At 35.0% G+C, this 16523-nt stretch overlaps 2 protein-coding genes across 8 annotated transcripts; both read left to right on the plus strand.

Annotated features, from left to right (window-relative positions):
* The first annotated feature begins 475 nt into the window (after window positions 1-475).
* LOC127262380 (uncharacterized) lies at window positions 476-5352 on the plus strand. 7 transcript variants are annotated; one of them, XR_007841125.1, is made up of 6 exons: window positions 479-642; window positions 814-880; window positions 1173-1311; window positions 1419-1474; window positions 1755-1886; window positions 2272-5352. XR_007841125.1 is itself a non-coding variant. In XM_051291032.1 (5 exons), exons 1-5 carry the CDS (start codon window positions 588-590, stop codon window positions 2350-2352), a joined length of 420 nt encoding a protein of 139 aa, XP_051146989.1. In that variant the 5' UTR covers window positions 483-587; the 3' UTR covers window positions 2353-5352. The 7 variants fall into 7 exon arrangements, 4 of the variants coding, with proteins under 4 accessions (XP_051146989.1, XP_051146990.1, XP_051146992.1 ...); XR_007841124.1 differs by having other exon boundaries at window positions 476-642; window positions 814-1311; XM_051291032.1 differs by lacking the exon at window positions 814-880 and having other exon boundaries at window positions 483-642; window positions 1216-1311.
* Window positions 5353-11911: 6559 nt separating this feature from the next.
* On the plus strand, window positions 11912-14023 carry LOC127262379 (AT-hook motif nuclear-localized protein 9-like). Its single transcript, XM_051291031.1, has 5 exons — window positions 11912-11960; window positions 12096-12185; window positions 12320-12360; window positions 12728-12856; window positions 13003-14023. The coding sequence occupies exons 2-5, from the start codon at window positions 12113-12115 to the stop codon at window positions 13192-13194; spliced, it is 435 nt and encodes a 144-aa protein (XP_051146988.1). The 5' UTR covers window positions 11912-11960; window positions 12096-12112; the 3' UTR covers window positions 13195-14023.
* The last annotated feature ends 2500 nt before the right edge of the window (window positions 14024-16523 follow it).

Below are 16523 nucleotides of genomic sequence, written 5' to 3' on the forward strand. Positions count from 1 at the left end.
CCCTAAAACTCGATGAAATTTTAGGACAAAAAGCTAGGGGGGGCTATTAATTTCGACATGTTGATATTTGAGGCACAAATTTAACCAAAGCCCAATTGTAAGAACCAAGCCAATTTTTTAAGGCCAAACTTGTCTGGCTGATCCACTTGTGATATTAATCCACATCCTCTGATGGAGGTATTTTTCATGACCAACATCATGCCAAGTACTGAATCACAAGGCTATCGAGAACAAATGGGCTAATAGTAACCTCCCAAAACATTCCAAAATATTCCAGGAATGCCAGGATTGCCCCTTGACCAAGTTGATGTCCATCCGATAGACATACCTTATCCTTATCCATATTTTACATACATAGAGCTTATCCGGATAACAGACGTACTTTATCCTTATCCATATTTTTATATAGATAGAGCTTATTCAGATATACTTTAACATGTGTTAGCCCAACCCATTATAGGGTCTATATATATATATATATATAGAAGAGTCATCCTCATTTGTAAACTATTTGAGTTTATTTGAGAGAAATAGACATTTCACTAACTTGAGTGAACCTTGTTCTTTTTTCTCTTTCTATCCATATTATGTGCTTCTGTGTGAGACCTGAGAAAGTTATAGGTCCACGGGAAGGTGTTCGAGGTGAGGAACCATCCAAGCCATTGATTCTGATATAATATATATATATTGTACATGCGCAGCCATTACTTATTATATCTTCTCTATCAAGGGTTATTCTCTCATTCATATCATCTCCCTTTCTCTTTAATATTCTCTGTAAAGTAAGTTCACTCGGTTCTTGTGAAGTTTCAGAACCGGTGATCTTCTTTCCCGTGACGAGCAGACTGAATGTGTCTCCTTTGTTTCATTGAGTGATTTTGTGAGTAATGTGTTCTTGTCTACTCTTAGTCAAATAAATCTAAGGTTTGTCTTCGAAATAGCTGTAGATCGATAGTTGTGAGACGATAGGGGCTACCAAGTTGTTTGGTCGCATCTTTGGGTTTCGATTCTTGTCATCCTGTGTTCAAATCGTATGTAAGTGGGTTTATTAGGGTCTAAGTTACATTACATTTTTTCATTTGATTTCATGTGGTTTTCATTGTTAAAATCGATATTTCGGTCCGTACTGTCGTAAGAGTAACTTTTCAGAGTTAGAAGGTTTAATTTTTCAGATTGAACTATAGCACGCATATAAAAATAAAACCTCGTCTTCAGAAAAGGCTCTAGAGGCAATGGCGCCGGCTGCATACTACACCCCAGCCGCTGTGGTTGGGTCAACCTCCCACCCTACTGCCTGGCCCAGATCCTCTGGTAATTATATTATTCAATGGAAAGCATAAGATCTAATACTCCAGAGATTTTTATTATCTCTTTGTATTTTTAAAATTGTGAACTAAGTATGAAAACTGTGCTTGCAGGTTCTTCCAATTCGGAGAACTTCAAAATAAAAATTCTCAGAGTCAACGGTGGAGAGGTTTGAGATTGCATGTGTTTTAGGTGCTTTTATCTAATTTTGTATGATTTTCTGGCATTATAAGCATTTATGTCATGCATCGTTGTATAGATCATTGCACTTCCCATAAATGGCTATGCTTGTATTTTAGTAAGTAGCTACATAAATAAATAAAGTACATTGATTATTTGCTTTGACTATATTGCTCCATCATATAGTTTTCTTTCTATAGTCGTTAAACAATACTTCTTTCCTATCACTTCTACATGTAATGTAATGAACTTATTGACATATTTTTCAGGATGTATTAAGAAAAATATTGGATGTTACTACCACTGAACCAGGGGTTGTTTTCATAATAACAACCGCTGCGACCTTATCACGCGCCACAATCAGCCTCCCTGCACAAGATGGCGAACCCAGAGTATATGAGGTTTCTTAAATTACTTACATCTATATTGACTTTTCATTCTTGTTTGATAGGAGGTTATCTTTTATTTGTTTAATTGTTCTTTCTTGGATTTGATATATTATTTTTGTGTTTATTTGCATGCTTCTGTAATTTTTTTCATCCATGTGCTCTTTAAGAAATTGTTCCATTTCAATTGATATTTTATTCAAGTACTTGCCCATGATGTTAACCATTTTTATGGTTGCTCTTAAATTTAATTTGGGTATAACACTACTTTTTTTTAAGTATAATCAAATATATAATCTTCAAGTAATAATTATTGGTACCTTCTTTATTAGGAGCATGTTTCCCGAGTTAGTCATCTATCCTTATTTATAATTTTTTATGTGTTTGTCTGTGTGTGTAGGGTCTCTTCCAAATTTATCAATGGTTGGTTCCTTTGTTCCATGTAGAGGTGGACTTCAAAGTGGCAATGATGGAAGGTTGAGTATAGCTCGGGCAGATGGAACTGCATTTAGTGGTATAGTAGCAGGACCTATGATCGCTGCATATTCTGTACAAGTCAGTTCCTTTCTTGAAAGAAATATGTGATAAAATTAATTACTGATATAGGAATTACTTGATATAGAAATTACTGTAGCTGAATTAAAATGCTCTACCTTAGCAAAAGATGTGGATTTTAATTTAATGACTAAAGTTGATACATAAATAATAAAATATACATCTAATTATTCAATAAATTAGAATATAATGCATACATTCACATAGCCAATAGTGTGAAAAGTTGATATTTGACTAAAAAGATATTTTATTCATAGTGTTGTGTCTCTTTCTCTTTCTTGGTTCTCATGTGATATTTTGATCTCTCTTCTATGTATTTGTGAAATCGGATGCCACAATAAATATATGTAGTTGGCTCATCCCAGAAATATGTCTTTTATCATATTCTCTTTCCTTCAATTGCGTTCTTGGTATCTCGCCTCGCGACGAGGGTGAGTCATGAGAGAAACAGAGCGAACCACATGTCTTGATATTTATTCTATAAAAGATGTTGTTGGTTGTATATGATGCACATTTTGTAGCATTTTAATTTGTTTTTTGTGGTGATCATCAGCAATATATATTATTTGAACTTTATTTTTATTTTAGAGCATTATAATCATGGTTTTCATAGCACCTTGGCGTCCTGGTAGGGCACCAGCAGCACCAGGACAACTCACCTCACCGTTTTGCAAGACTGGCATCTTAGCATCACCAAACCCGTTTTGACTCAGTACATGACCAAGCCTAAATTTAAACCCCCCCCTCCAAAAAAAAAGAAAGGAACCCTTTCTCCACCCACCGTCATTGGCCGTCATTTGTCAGTAGTAAAGGTTATTTGTATGTAAGCTTTATTTGTATGTTTATATTGGGCATGAGTCCAAAAAAGCACCCGAATATGAAGGAGGCTCGAAGACAAAAGCGGAGCCAGAGCTCCCAGGCCACGGAGCCGTCCAATAACAATAGAGCTTCATGTCACGGAGCCAAAGACTGTTGGCTCCACAAAGCCGAAAACAACGTAACAACCTCCATTGGACTGTGATTCCTCCACAAAGAAAATTATTGCTGCCTCCTCAAGGCCGAAAGCAGCAGCCTCCATGGGCCCTGGGGCAACAACCTCTATTAACCTTGGGGCAGCAACTCCTTAGGCTATGGCGCCTCTATTCCGGAACATTTCTTTCACAAAGTCAGAATGTGCTGCCTCCAATGGGTTGAAAACAACTGCCTCTATTGGATTGCGGTGCTTCCACAAAGCAAAGGAAGGTTGCCTCCACAAGAAAGAAAACAACAGCTTCCACGATCATGGGATAACCACCTCTATTGGTTCAGAATGAATTGGGAATCAATTCAAGGGAAGTGGAGGCGGTTTAGAATGAGTGGGAGCTAGTTCAGATGTAATGGAGGCGATTCGAAAAAAATCCAGCAGTTGAAAATTGATGGAGGGAGGTTACTAGGAGGTTGAAGGTAGTGGAAGGAATAAGTGAAACTACATTTTTAGTAGAAGAGGTAGTTATTTGATATTATTATAAATATAGTAAAACACGCAACACACACGACAAGAACACACATATCCTCTACAAGTCTTTATCATTTTATTAGTTTATCCATAGGTTTTAGGAGATTATCTTAATTTCTTGCTAATTTATGTTTCTAACATGTTTGTATCCACTTTCTAGTAGATTTATCCAAATTTTAGTAAATTTTAGTTTAAATCCATCAAAATCGGTCGTTTAGGCTCGAAGCCTCTTTTAGGTTCCAACAATTGGCACGCCCAGTGGGACCAACGTCAGATTTCTCGAAGAATGATGTCGAGGCATACATGGGGTTCATTGTACCACTTGAAGAAAGCTACGGCATTGTCGCAGAAAATCCAATGCTTCAGGCCTTAGGGCCGGGGCATGCATGATCGGGCTAGAGCCTCCAAACTGCAGGAGCTTGGAGCCACCTGGTTGCTGGAGGCTGAAGCCAACAGCTTGCAGGAGGCTGGACGCAACAGCCTGTGGAGGGCTGGAACCAACAGCTTGCAGGAGGCTGGAGCCAACAGCCTGCGAAGGGCTGCAACCAACAGCTTGCGGAGCGCTGGAGCCAACAGGCTGCGGAGGGCTGGAACCCCTTGGCCGTTGGAGTTTTGGAGAGTAGTGCTGAGCCTCCATGAGGAGCAGGCAAATTTCCAGCATTTGGCATGATCCCGCCAACGCGATTCAGCGGACAACGTATGTGGAATGTGCCAACACCGTCATGGGGATGTCACGGTCCGTATGTGGCTAATCTCCAATGGAAGAGGACCGTTGAAACACAGGAGCAATGAGGGCAGGCCACAGAGATGCAGCCGTCAACCTTCCATCAGCAGACATCTGGATTGCAGCCGCTGACACCAAATCAACAAGAGGCCAAGCCTCTGATGGACGTTGATGTCATTGCAGATTGCATACGGAGGGCATTTTCGAAAAGAAGATTTGAAAAGAAGCCTAGTGCCACTTTGAGCGCGAAAAATTCACCTCCATACAAAAAAAAAAAAAAGCTGCAGGGGCAGAGACTCCAAAGGCTGTAGAGGCTCCAGTCGAAAAGGAGTTTGCGGAGACAGAGGCTCTAGAAGCCATGGAAGCTCCAGAGTTTGCGGAGGCAGAGACTCCAAAGACCATGGAGACTCCAAACAAAAAAGAGGTTGCAAAGGTAGAGGCTCCATATGAAAAGGAGTCTGCAGGGGCACAAGCTCCAAAGACCATAGAGGCTCCATAAGATTAGGAGGCTGTAGGGGCAGAGACTCCAGAGGCTATGAAGGCTCCATACGAAAAGAAGCCTACAAGGGTAGAAGCCCTAGAGACTTCAGACGAAAAGGACTTTGCGGAGACAGAAGCTTTGGCAACAAAATTAGCAAATGGAAAGATTATTTGTGTCCGGCATTAAAGCTGAGCAAAAGGTTTATTCCTTATCCAAATACCATGTCGGTTAAAGGGCCTATGAAAGATGGGCTTAGCGCTCATCCGTCAAAACATTCAGTTCAAGACTGTCTAGGACTGAAGGCACCCACTAACAAATCGACTTCAAAAGAGTGACATTTGATAAAGTCACAAGTTTGAACATGGAGAATGTAAGACAAAGGATGGTCAAGAGGGAACCTAATGTTGGTGTCATCATCCCAAATCCGAAAGCCTCAAGATTGAAGAACAGGAAAGTATACAAATGACCCAAGCCGGTGGCCATTGTAGCAGAAGTTAAGGATGCGAAAGGGAAACGAGTTTGGACTGTTACCAAGGCCAACCAGATCACCATCATTCCTAAGGCGATATGGAAGCCTCCTATCGTGAAAGAGAATGAAAAATGGATTATGAATAAGCCAGAGCCTTCCACCAAGGGGGCAATAAGAGAACTCAACAGGACTCGAAATAGGCTAGCTCAAATAAGAAATTGCAGGCTCGCATAGAGGAGGAAAGCTCACATAAGCCGTTTCCAAAAGAAAAACAGATGGCAGAATCACCTCCAAAAAATAAGCAGGCTATGGAGCTGCTTTCAGAGAGAAAGTAGGCTGTGGAGCCACTTCAAGAAAGAAAGCAGGTTGTGGAACTGCTAAGGAAACACGCTGTGGAGCCGCTTTGAGAAAGGAAGCAGGTTGTGGAGCTGAATTTAAAAAGAAAGCACGTTGTGGAGCCACTTCCAAAAAGAAAGCAGACTATGGAGCCGCTAAGGAAATAGGCTGCGGAGTAGCTTTCAGGAAAAAAGTAGGCTGTGGAGCCACTTCCAGAATGTAAACAAGTTGTGGAGCCGCTAAGGAAGTAGGCTGTGGAGCCACTTCCAAAAAGAGAGCAAATGGGGGAGCTTTTTCTAACAAAAAAGCAAACGAATGAGCCCTTTCAAAGAGGAAAGTAGATGGATGAGTTTTTTCCAAAAGGAAGCAAGTGGAGGAGCCTCTACAAGAATTCAAAGCTTCGGAAGAATTTCAATAGTTAGAGGAAGTTGTCGTTGACGAAGATCCTATCTTCGAATGGAATGATGTGGCCACCATGATAGAATTTAAGAGGCTCGAGCCTGGCCAAAACCAACATGCCAAGCCTTTGCGCATTCAGACCTCGATGAATGGCCATCCGCTTAACCAAGTTCTGGTGGACAGTGGAGCTTTTGTGAATGTGTTGCCAATTGAGACCCTACGGAAGTTCGGAAAGACTAGTGACAATTTGATTTCTACATTTGTACGGCTTACCAATTTTATGGGAAATTCTTACAAATCGGCAGGTATGATCACTTTTGATGTGCAACTGGGGACAAAAGAAATATCGTCAACTTTCATGATGATCGATAATAGGCCATTTTATTTGGCTCTCTTAGGATGAAATTAGATTCATGCATGCGACTGTGTGCCTTCGACACTCCATCAAAAGTTGATGTTTTGAGATGGAAATAAAGTCCAAGAAGTGAAGGCCGAGAAGGATCCCTTGTCAACAGAAGTTATCATAGTTGATGCAAGCAAAAGGCTCGGAGCAAAAAGACATGGGCTCAACGGAAGCAATCGCCCAACCCTTTTTAGGAGGGCATTGTTGGACATGGGTCCCAAAACACGCGAATATGAAGGACGCTCAAGAAAAAACTGGAGCCGGAGCTCCCAGGCCACGGAGCCGTCCAATAACAATGGAGCTTCATGCCACGGAGCCAAAGATTGTTGCCTCCACAGAGCCGAAAGCAACAACCCCCATTGGACTTTGATGCCTCCACAAAACAAATGATTGTTGCCTCCACAAGGCCAAAAGCAGCAGCCTCCACAAACCTTGGGGCAGCAACCTCCATTAACCTTGAGGTAGCAACTCCTTGGACTATGGCGCCTCCATCCCGGAACAATGCTTCCATAAAGTCAAAAATTGATGCCTCCATTGGGTTAAAAACAACTGCCTCCATTGGACTACAATGCATCCATAACGCAGAGGAAGATAATCCACAAGACAGAAAACAACAACTTTCACAGATAATGGGATAACCACCTCCATTGGTTTAGAATGAGTGGGAATCGATTCAAGGGCAGTGGAGGTGGTTCAGAATGAGTAGGGAGGCAGTTCAGATGTAATGGAGGCGATTCAAAGAAAATTCAGGTTGAAAGCCGATTTTGGGAGGTTACCAAGCGATTGGAGGTAGTGGAAGGAATAAGTGAAACTACTTTTTTAGTAGAAGAGATAGTTATTTGATATTAAGATAAATATAGTAAAACACACAACACACACACGACAAGAACATGCATACCCTATACAAGTCTTTATCATTTTATTAGTTTATCCCTAGGTTTTAGGAGATTATCTTAATTTTTTGCTAATTTATGTTTCCAGCCTATTTTTATCCGCTTTCCAGTAGATTTATCCTGGTTTTAGTATATTTTAGTTTAAATCAATTGAAACGGTCGTTTTAGCTCGAAGTAGTGCAGGCTCCACCGAAGGAGCCGCCCCCAATCCAACGACGAACAGGCTCTTTGAAGTACTTTCGGAACCCACAACGATGGAATTGATGAACAGTCCTGGAGCCTCTGAATATTAGGTTCCAATAGTTTATTTCTCTTTTCATCGAAATTTATTTTGTTGATTTTATCTTATTTTGCTGATTTGAGAACTTAATAGTGTTTCTTAATATTAATAAATATGTTTTTTTTAAACTTTAAGTTAATTTTGTATTTGATGGTGATGTTTAGTACGGTTATATTTTATGTTAAACTTATTTTATTTTCAATGATTTTCTCACATTTAATACAAATCTTGTCAAAGAATTCTCCACGTGGTTTTATCATTAGTAGATATTTTGTTGTCTAGAAAATGATATATTTAGTTAAATTCAAATTTGATTTGAAATCTTTTTATAGAAAGATTAATGAAGATGAATTTCAATAAATTGTACTCTTTTATACTGAATTCAAAATCCCCTAGATGTTGATCACGTTTGACAACATTCATTCCTTTGAACCACTACCAATTATACATAAATTTCCGCCAACACAGCAACACCACCTCACACATTTCCTCTAGAATAGTATAGCCATCACTCATGGCAACAGAACTCTGACATAAACAACTCGCTCTCTCATTTCCATCTTTAATATACTCGCTTACACTTCACTATCACTTCTATCCATTGTTTAATCCAATTTGTATAAAGTTATACATATATTTTTTTTATTATTTTTTTAGTTACATTAAATTCTAATTTAATAGCTAGTTTATTTTTTAGTCATTCGCTTGGATTAACCCATTGTATTTTTTTCTACTTGAACATAACATATCCACATGATCCTTGAGTTCGACCTGGCCACACACTAGTCAAACTATTTTTTCTTTTAATTTCGATGAGATTTTCAAAGTTACTGTACGAACACGCACAATACTTATTTTAATTTTTATACATATATCATTTTTTATATTTTCTCTTAGATGTATTTATAAAATCTCCCAAAATCTTTCGATCAAAGGCTTAATCTCCAAAACAGTTATTTGCATAATTTCATTACTATTTTTTGGATAGTAGATATATATGGTATTTAATTTTGTAAGAATCTTGTATTTCATGACCAAACTAAGCACATTAATGTACAGTTTCATTTCATTAAAGATATAGTGGCTAAAGAATTAAATAAAATTAGAGAAAATTCCTTCCCAATTTAATCCTAAAAATATTGGAACAAAAGTGTTATCTTCTACCAAATTTGAGCAATGTATAAAGACTATATACTGTGATACATATGATCAACATGTACTATGGGTTTATGTGTAGTTGTATGTTTAATCATGTATTGCAGTTTTTTAAAATTCTTTATTGACTATTTTGTTGTATTTTAATATCCAATGAACTTATAAAACCAAAAACTAAGTGGAGGATTGTTAATTTTGACACATGATATTTGAGGCCCAAATTGATCCAAAGCCAAGTGTAAGAACCGAGACAATTTTCCAAGGCCAAACTCATTTGGCTGATCTACTTCCGAGATTGATTTACATCCGTCCGATGGAGGGTTTTATTGTGACCTGTTGATCCGATCTAATATATATATATATATATGTTGTATAAGGGCAGCCAGTACTCATTCAAATCTTCTCTATCATATCTCATTCTCTCCCAAGGTTATTCTCCCATCCTCTTCCCCCTAATTCTCTCTCTAACGTAAGTCCTCTCAGTTCTTGGCTTCCATATTTTATGAAATTTGAGAACTGGTGATCTTGTTTCTGGTGACGAGGAGAAGGATCATCTCTCCGACATCACTTTGTTGGACTGATTTTGTGAATGTGTGCTCTTTTCCACAATAAGTCAAATAAATCTGGTTTATCTTCAAAGTAGATTAATAGTTTGCGAGAGGATATGGGCTAGCGAGTTCTTTGGGTGTTGGTTAATCCTCATAATATTGGAACAAAGGTATTATCTTCTACTAAATTCGAGTCATTCACGAAGGCTATATATTGTGATACATATGAGTAACACGTACTACTAATTTTTATCTGTAGTTGTAGGTTTTAATCATGAAACACACTTTTTTAAAAACTTCTTTGTTGACATTTTTGTTTTATTTACGCAGGAATTTTATTTTATTTTTTGCGATGAAGACCCTAAACACCCAATGAAATTTTATGACCAAAAACTAGGTGGAGGATTGTTAATTTCCAATTGTGATATTTGAGGCCCAAATTGATCGAAAAGCCAAGTAAGAACCAAGCCAATTTTCTAAGGCCCACATATCCACTTCCGAGATTAATCCACATCCGTCCAATGGAGGGTTTTTTGTAACCTATTGATTCTGACCTAATATATATATATATATGTTGTATATGCGCAGCCATTACTAATTCATATCTTATATATCATCTTTCATTCTCTCTCAAGGGTTATTCTCTCATTTTTCTTTCTCTCTAGTCCTTCTCTCGAAGGTAATCCTCTTAGTTCCTAGCTGTGTATTTTGTGAAGTTTCAGAACCGGTGATCTTATTTTTGGTGACGCAGAGACTGATTATGTCTCCTGCATCCCGTTGTTTGATTGATTTTGTGAATGGGGTGCTCTTGTCAACGCTAAGTCAAACAAATCTAGGGTTTGTCTTTAAAAGTAGATCGATAGTTACGAAAGGATAGGAGCTAGTGGGTTGTTTGGTCGCATCTTTGGTTGTTGGTTCTAGTCATCTATTATTTGACTCGTTTATATGTGGGTGCACTTCGGGCTGAGCGACTATACACTTTGTTAACTCTAAGTGGTTTTGATATTTAATAAAACTTACTTTACTATCTTACATGACATTTTTTTATTCAATTTCTTGTGGTTTTCATTGCTAAAATCTATTTTCAGTTCATATTGTAATTAAAGTAACTTTTCAGTCTTTGAAGGTTTAAATTTGCAGATTGAACTATGGCACGCATAAAAAAATAAAACCTTATCTTCAGAAAGGATTCCGAGGCAATGGCACCGGCTGTATACTCCAACCCAACAACTGTGGTTGGGTCGACCTTCCAGCATGCTAGGAAACTTAGGCTCGACCCTTTAGGTAATATTATTGAATGTAAACCATAAGATCCAATCTTCCAAATATTTTTATTATGTCTTTGCATTTTTTAAATTGTGATCTAAGTATACGAATTTGATTGAACCTTAAATACTCTTGACACATTGTGCTTGCAGGTTCAACCAATTTCAAAAGACTCACATAGCATATTCTCAATGTCAACGATGGAGAGGTTAAATATTTCAAACATACTGATAATTTCTCTTATGCAAATTCTTGACAATTGCATGAGTATTAAATGCTTTAATCAGTTTTGTATGACTTACTTGCATCATAAAAATTTATACGCGTATCATCTAATGATATGTCAGGCGTCGTCAAGGTGTCGATCATTGAAGTTATCATTAATCGCTATGCTCGTAATATAGTATGTTTATAAAAATCAACTACATTGAATATATTTGTCTTTCCATAGACATTCAACTATAATTTTTTTACCTTGAAGAAGGTTTTGTATTTCTACAATAGTTTCGTCCTCTATATCATTGTCCGTCTTTTTACAAAGCTTCTTTCATCTGTTTTTTTTTTTTTCAATACCCCACCCTACTTGTCATAGACATTCTCTCAAGCACACAAAAGAGCTCCAAAAACTCAATTCGACAATTGCAAGAGATTGTAGCTCAAAAAAAAACTTGAAGAGTTTTAGGATGACAGAATGAGAACGACAACAAAAAAAAGACAGTCAAATCTAAGATATTAGTAGACTTGTATTTTATTTTTTTATAATTACATAGTACTTATAATTATTTTATTGATATTATAAGGTCTTATATAATAATTTTTACATTGAACAAGCCTAAAAAAAACTCACCTCAAAGCCCATCAACAAACACACCTAAACACATCCCAACGAACTTATTATTATTGTAATATATATATATATATAGTTTTGTGGGCAGATATATTTTATTTTCAAAAATAAATAAAAATTTCTCAACGCTGAATTATATATATATATTAGAATCCCAATGTCTTAAAATCATCGAAACCCTAATTGTAAAGTGCCGGCGTCTTCTTTCTTCCCTGCGCTTCTAGGTATTTAATCGGAGGTAAGAAAAGTGGAAATGCTCCATTTTTCTAGAGTTTATTCTGTCTAATTTGGTGATCTTCTGAGTTTTCTTTCTCGTTTGATGATTTGATTGTCCATTTTGGGTATTGTAAATTTTTTTATTTCGAAATTGAAGGTTTAATTTTGTTGACGATGGCGCGCACAAAGACAACTCCCAGAGAGAGAACTGTGGCGCCAGCCAGGAACCTCAGGCCCATACCCTCAGGTTAGATTATTGAATGTAAAGCTTAAGATCTAATCTTTCAGGGATTTTTATTTTGGCTTTGCATTTCTAAAATTGTTATCTAAGTATATGAATTTAATGGAACCTTAAACACTCTTGACAAATTTTGCTTGCAGGATCTATCAAAGAGCATATCCTCACCCTCAACAAAGGGGAGGTAAATATTTCAACATACTGATCATTTCTCTTATGCAAACTCTTGACAATTGCATGTGTATTAAGTGTTTTAATCTGTTTTTTTTTTTACTTACTTGCATCATAAACATTTACATGTGTGTCCTATAATGATATGCCTAGCGTCGCCAAAGTGTAGATCATTGCACTTATCATTAATGGCAATCCTCGTAATTTTGTCTATACTATATATATTAATGAACTACATTGAATATTTAAATTGAAGATGATGAATCTCCTTCATATAGTTGTCTTTCCATAGCCGTTAAACTATACTTTCTTTACCTCGATGAGAGCTCTATTATGAGTTCCAACTTGTTATGTATTGAACTTATTGGTATATTTTTCAGGATATATTTAGAAAAGTAATGAATGCTTCTACAACGGAACCTGGGGTTATTTTTGTGAAAGCAATCAGTGGGACCATGTCACTCGCCACAATCTGTCATTTTGCGCATGGAGAATACACAATATACGAGGTTTTTTTAATTTAGGGACATGTATATTGATTATTCATTCATGTTTGATTGAAGGTTACCTTTTAGCTTGTTTACTTGTGTTTTTATCAGATTTTTATTTATTTCTCTAATTAATGGTTTGTTTATAATATTTTTTTTTTTCGTAGGGTTTGCATGAAATTATAGAAGGTACATTTGTTCCATTTAAAGATGGAACTCTAAGTGGAAGGATGGGAACAATGAATGCAACCTCTTTTTGTCCTGATGGAAATATAATCAATGGTAGAGTAAAAGTTCCCGTGATTGCGGCGACTCCTTTACGGTTAGCTTTATTGAAAGACGGTCTTGGATTTTTATAAGGAAATTTGTGATAAAATTAAGTTTGTGTTTGCTTGGAAGATTTTAATTGATATCTACTATTTACTATTTTTTTCCCTAAAAAAGTAAACTCAAAATATATTTTTTTTATATTATATTAAAAATTAATTTTACATTTAAAATATCAATTCAACACTAGTTATATAAAATCATGTTGTGTCTCTTTCTTATTTCTCATGTGTAATTGTTTTCTCTCTTGTTTGTAATTTTTAAATCCTGCACTCAAATAAATACATGTAGCCTGCTCATCCTAGAAGTTTATCATATTAAACATTCTATTTCCTACAATTGTAGATCCAACTTCGTTTTTCATCCGGGATGAGGATAACATAAATAGATCAAACCACATGTAAAGCATTGCTGGAGGGAAATTTTGGGCAGTCTGACAAATTGTTGTATACTGAGAGTACGTTATAGTTTCGGGTGTGTTTGTTTGAGGGATTTGTTTGGATTTCTACTATTCATCCAATTTTTCCCCCCAAAAACATCAAATCAAACACCTATTTTTTATTTTTTATATTATACTAAAAATCAATTTTACATTCAAAACATCACATCAACACCTATTTATATCACATCATACAACTATTCAAATTCAAAATTTTTACTATTCAAATCCCAACTCAAAATCCAAACCCTCAAACAAACACACCCTTCGAAATGTTCATTGTTGTTTGTTGTATATCATGCCCATGTTCTAGAATGTTAGTTTTCAACTAGAGATAAGCTTTATGGTGATCATGATTTTGTAAGCGTGATTCAACATGATATTTTTTTTTGTATAGATAAATTCGACGTGTATTGCTGAGATTGTTAACTATTTCCTTTTTATCTATGTTATATGTTTGGTTTCTCTACTATAGATGAATTCTAGTTGTATTATTGAAAGGGTGAACTATTTCTATTGGTGTTTTTTTATTTTTAAGAAAGACCCTCTACGATGGTCTATATATATTTTATTATGAAAATAGCTTTTAACAAAAATGATATATTCTTCTTACTCAAGAAGTTGGATGTGGTCATTTTCCGGCCAGTTCATAAATACTGGGATATGATATGACATCATCGGCTTAACGAAACACCATGCCGTTCATGTTCTTTTTACTTTTTTGAAAATTATAACATGTTTACTTCTAATAAAGATGTGGTAAATATGAGATAGAGAGGTTCTGTTTTGAACATTTTATTTTGGATATGCTTGCCTTTCCTTCAAATTATTTAGAGCTAAAATAACATTGTTATGCTCATTGAACTCAAACTAAATATATACAAATCTAATTTAAGACTAAAATCCTCGGAACGGCACCAAATATTTGAAACAGCTTGTAAGTTAGTATGAGAAATATTGTATAAGATTAAAGAATGTATTTTTAAATTATTTGAACAAATCATGAAAGTTTAATTTATTATTATTATCATTTAGAAATATTTAGCAGAAATAATAATAAAAATATTAATATAATTAACTAGATAGCACTTATAATTAATTTGTTGGTATTATAAGACTTTAAATAATTATTTTTCTACTAAACAAACCCACCAACCCCTCTCAAAACTACGGGTTGCAATTCGGCTGTTGTGAAACGTGTTTACATTTTTTTTATTTTAAATTAAATTAATGAAATTTTTACTCATACAATGTATTTGGGAATTTAACCCACAAGCCCAAAACCAAAACAAATCAAAAACTTTACCCTTAAACCATATCTTAATTTTTGTCACAATATCATTAGTTATTATATATATAGATATTAAAATTTAAATATTAATTTTAATAAATCCGGCTTGCCAAGTCACAATTCGACTTTCATGGGTCTGGGTTTGGAGCGGTTCATTTGTGTGCCCTACCAGGCACATTCCGAAAATTTTTGGGCTTATTGATTTAGGCCCAAGCACAACTTTTTTGTGCCATAGTCGAATCGGATTTTTGGGCCGTGCCTATTTTTACCGGCTCTACTCAAAACCAATCTTGTTATACATACATATACATATTTTTTAGTTAGATTAAATTCAGTTTTAGTAACTAGGTTATTTTTCAGCCATTCGATAGCATTAACTCCTTCCGCATTTTCTAATTGAACTTAGCATATCGGCATATTCCTTGAGTTCGACCTGGATACTCACCAATCAAATAGATACTTTTAATTTTGATGAGATTTTCAGAGTTACTATTCGAACATGCATCATACTTATTTTCATTTCCATACATATATCATAATTTATTTTGATATTTTTTTTTCCTTCTAATTGTAACAATATAATATATAACAATGTTAAAATTTAATTGAGTTATTATCATGACATAATATGTATATTTAAAATTTGATATATTCTGATTATTTATTTATTTAAGTTTTAGTAACATATTTTATAACATTTTTATCACTTTATATTATTGATTAGAAATTTAAAAAAAAATACATAACTTACATTTCAAATGAAATCAAAATATATTAAACAAAAAGTTTGTTATTATATTTATATAAAAAAAAATTAAATGTTTAGAGTGAAGGATAATTTAGATAATTTAGTAAGTAGAATTAAATAATACTAGGAAGTTATATTATATTAATAATCCTATAATTTAGTATTATTGTAACGGACCTTTAATTATACAAGACTTTAATACATTAAAGTAAAAATGAGATTAGATCGAATTAAATAATATAATATGTGCTAATCTCGTGAAGTAAATGCACCATTTGGATACTAGATCTGGTACCGATTGAGTACGAATCTCGTATTTCATAACAGAATTAAACAGATTGATGTACATTTTCACTTCATTAAAGATATAGTGGCTAAGGATTTAATAACTTTAAAGAAACTTCCTTCCCAATTTAATCCTCATAATAATGGAACAAAGATATTATCTTCTACTAAATTTGAGACATTCACAAAGGCTATATATTGTGATATATACGAGTTAACATGTACTACTAATTTTATGTGTAGTTGTAGGTTTTAATCATGAAATGCAATTTTTGTAAAATTTCTTTGTTGATAATTTTGTTTTATTTACGCAGAAATTTATTTTTTTTTTTTTTTTTTCTGGCGATGGAAGTCAAATAAATCTAGTGAGTTGTTTGGTCGCATCTTTGGTTGTTAGTTCTTGTCATCTATTATTTGAATCGTTTGTATGTGGGTGCACTAGGAGCTGAGCCACTATACACTTTGTTAACTTTAAGTGGTTTCGATTTTTAATAATACTTACATTACTATCTTACATTATATTTTTTTTTATTCGAATTTCTTGTGGTTTTCATTGTTAGAATCTATTTTCAGTTCATATTGTAATGACAATAACTTT

The sequence above is a fragment of the Andrographis paniculata genome, unplaced genomic scaffold, assembly GCF_009805555.1.
Source record: "Andrographis paniculata isolate CXL003 unplaced genomic scaffold, ASM980555v1 Contig65END, whole genome shotgun sequence".
In the NCBI taxonomy this organism is placed as follows: Eukaryota; Viridiplantae; Streptophyta; class Magnoliopsida; order Lamiales; family Acanthaceae; genus Andrographis; species Andrographis paniculata.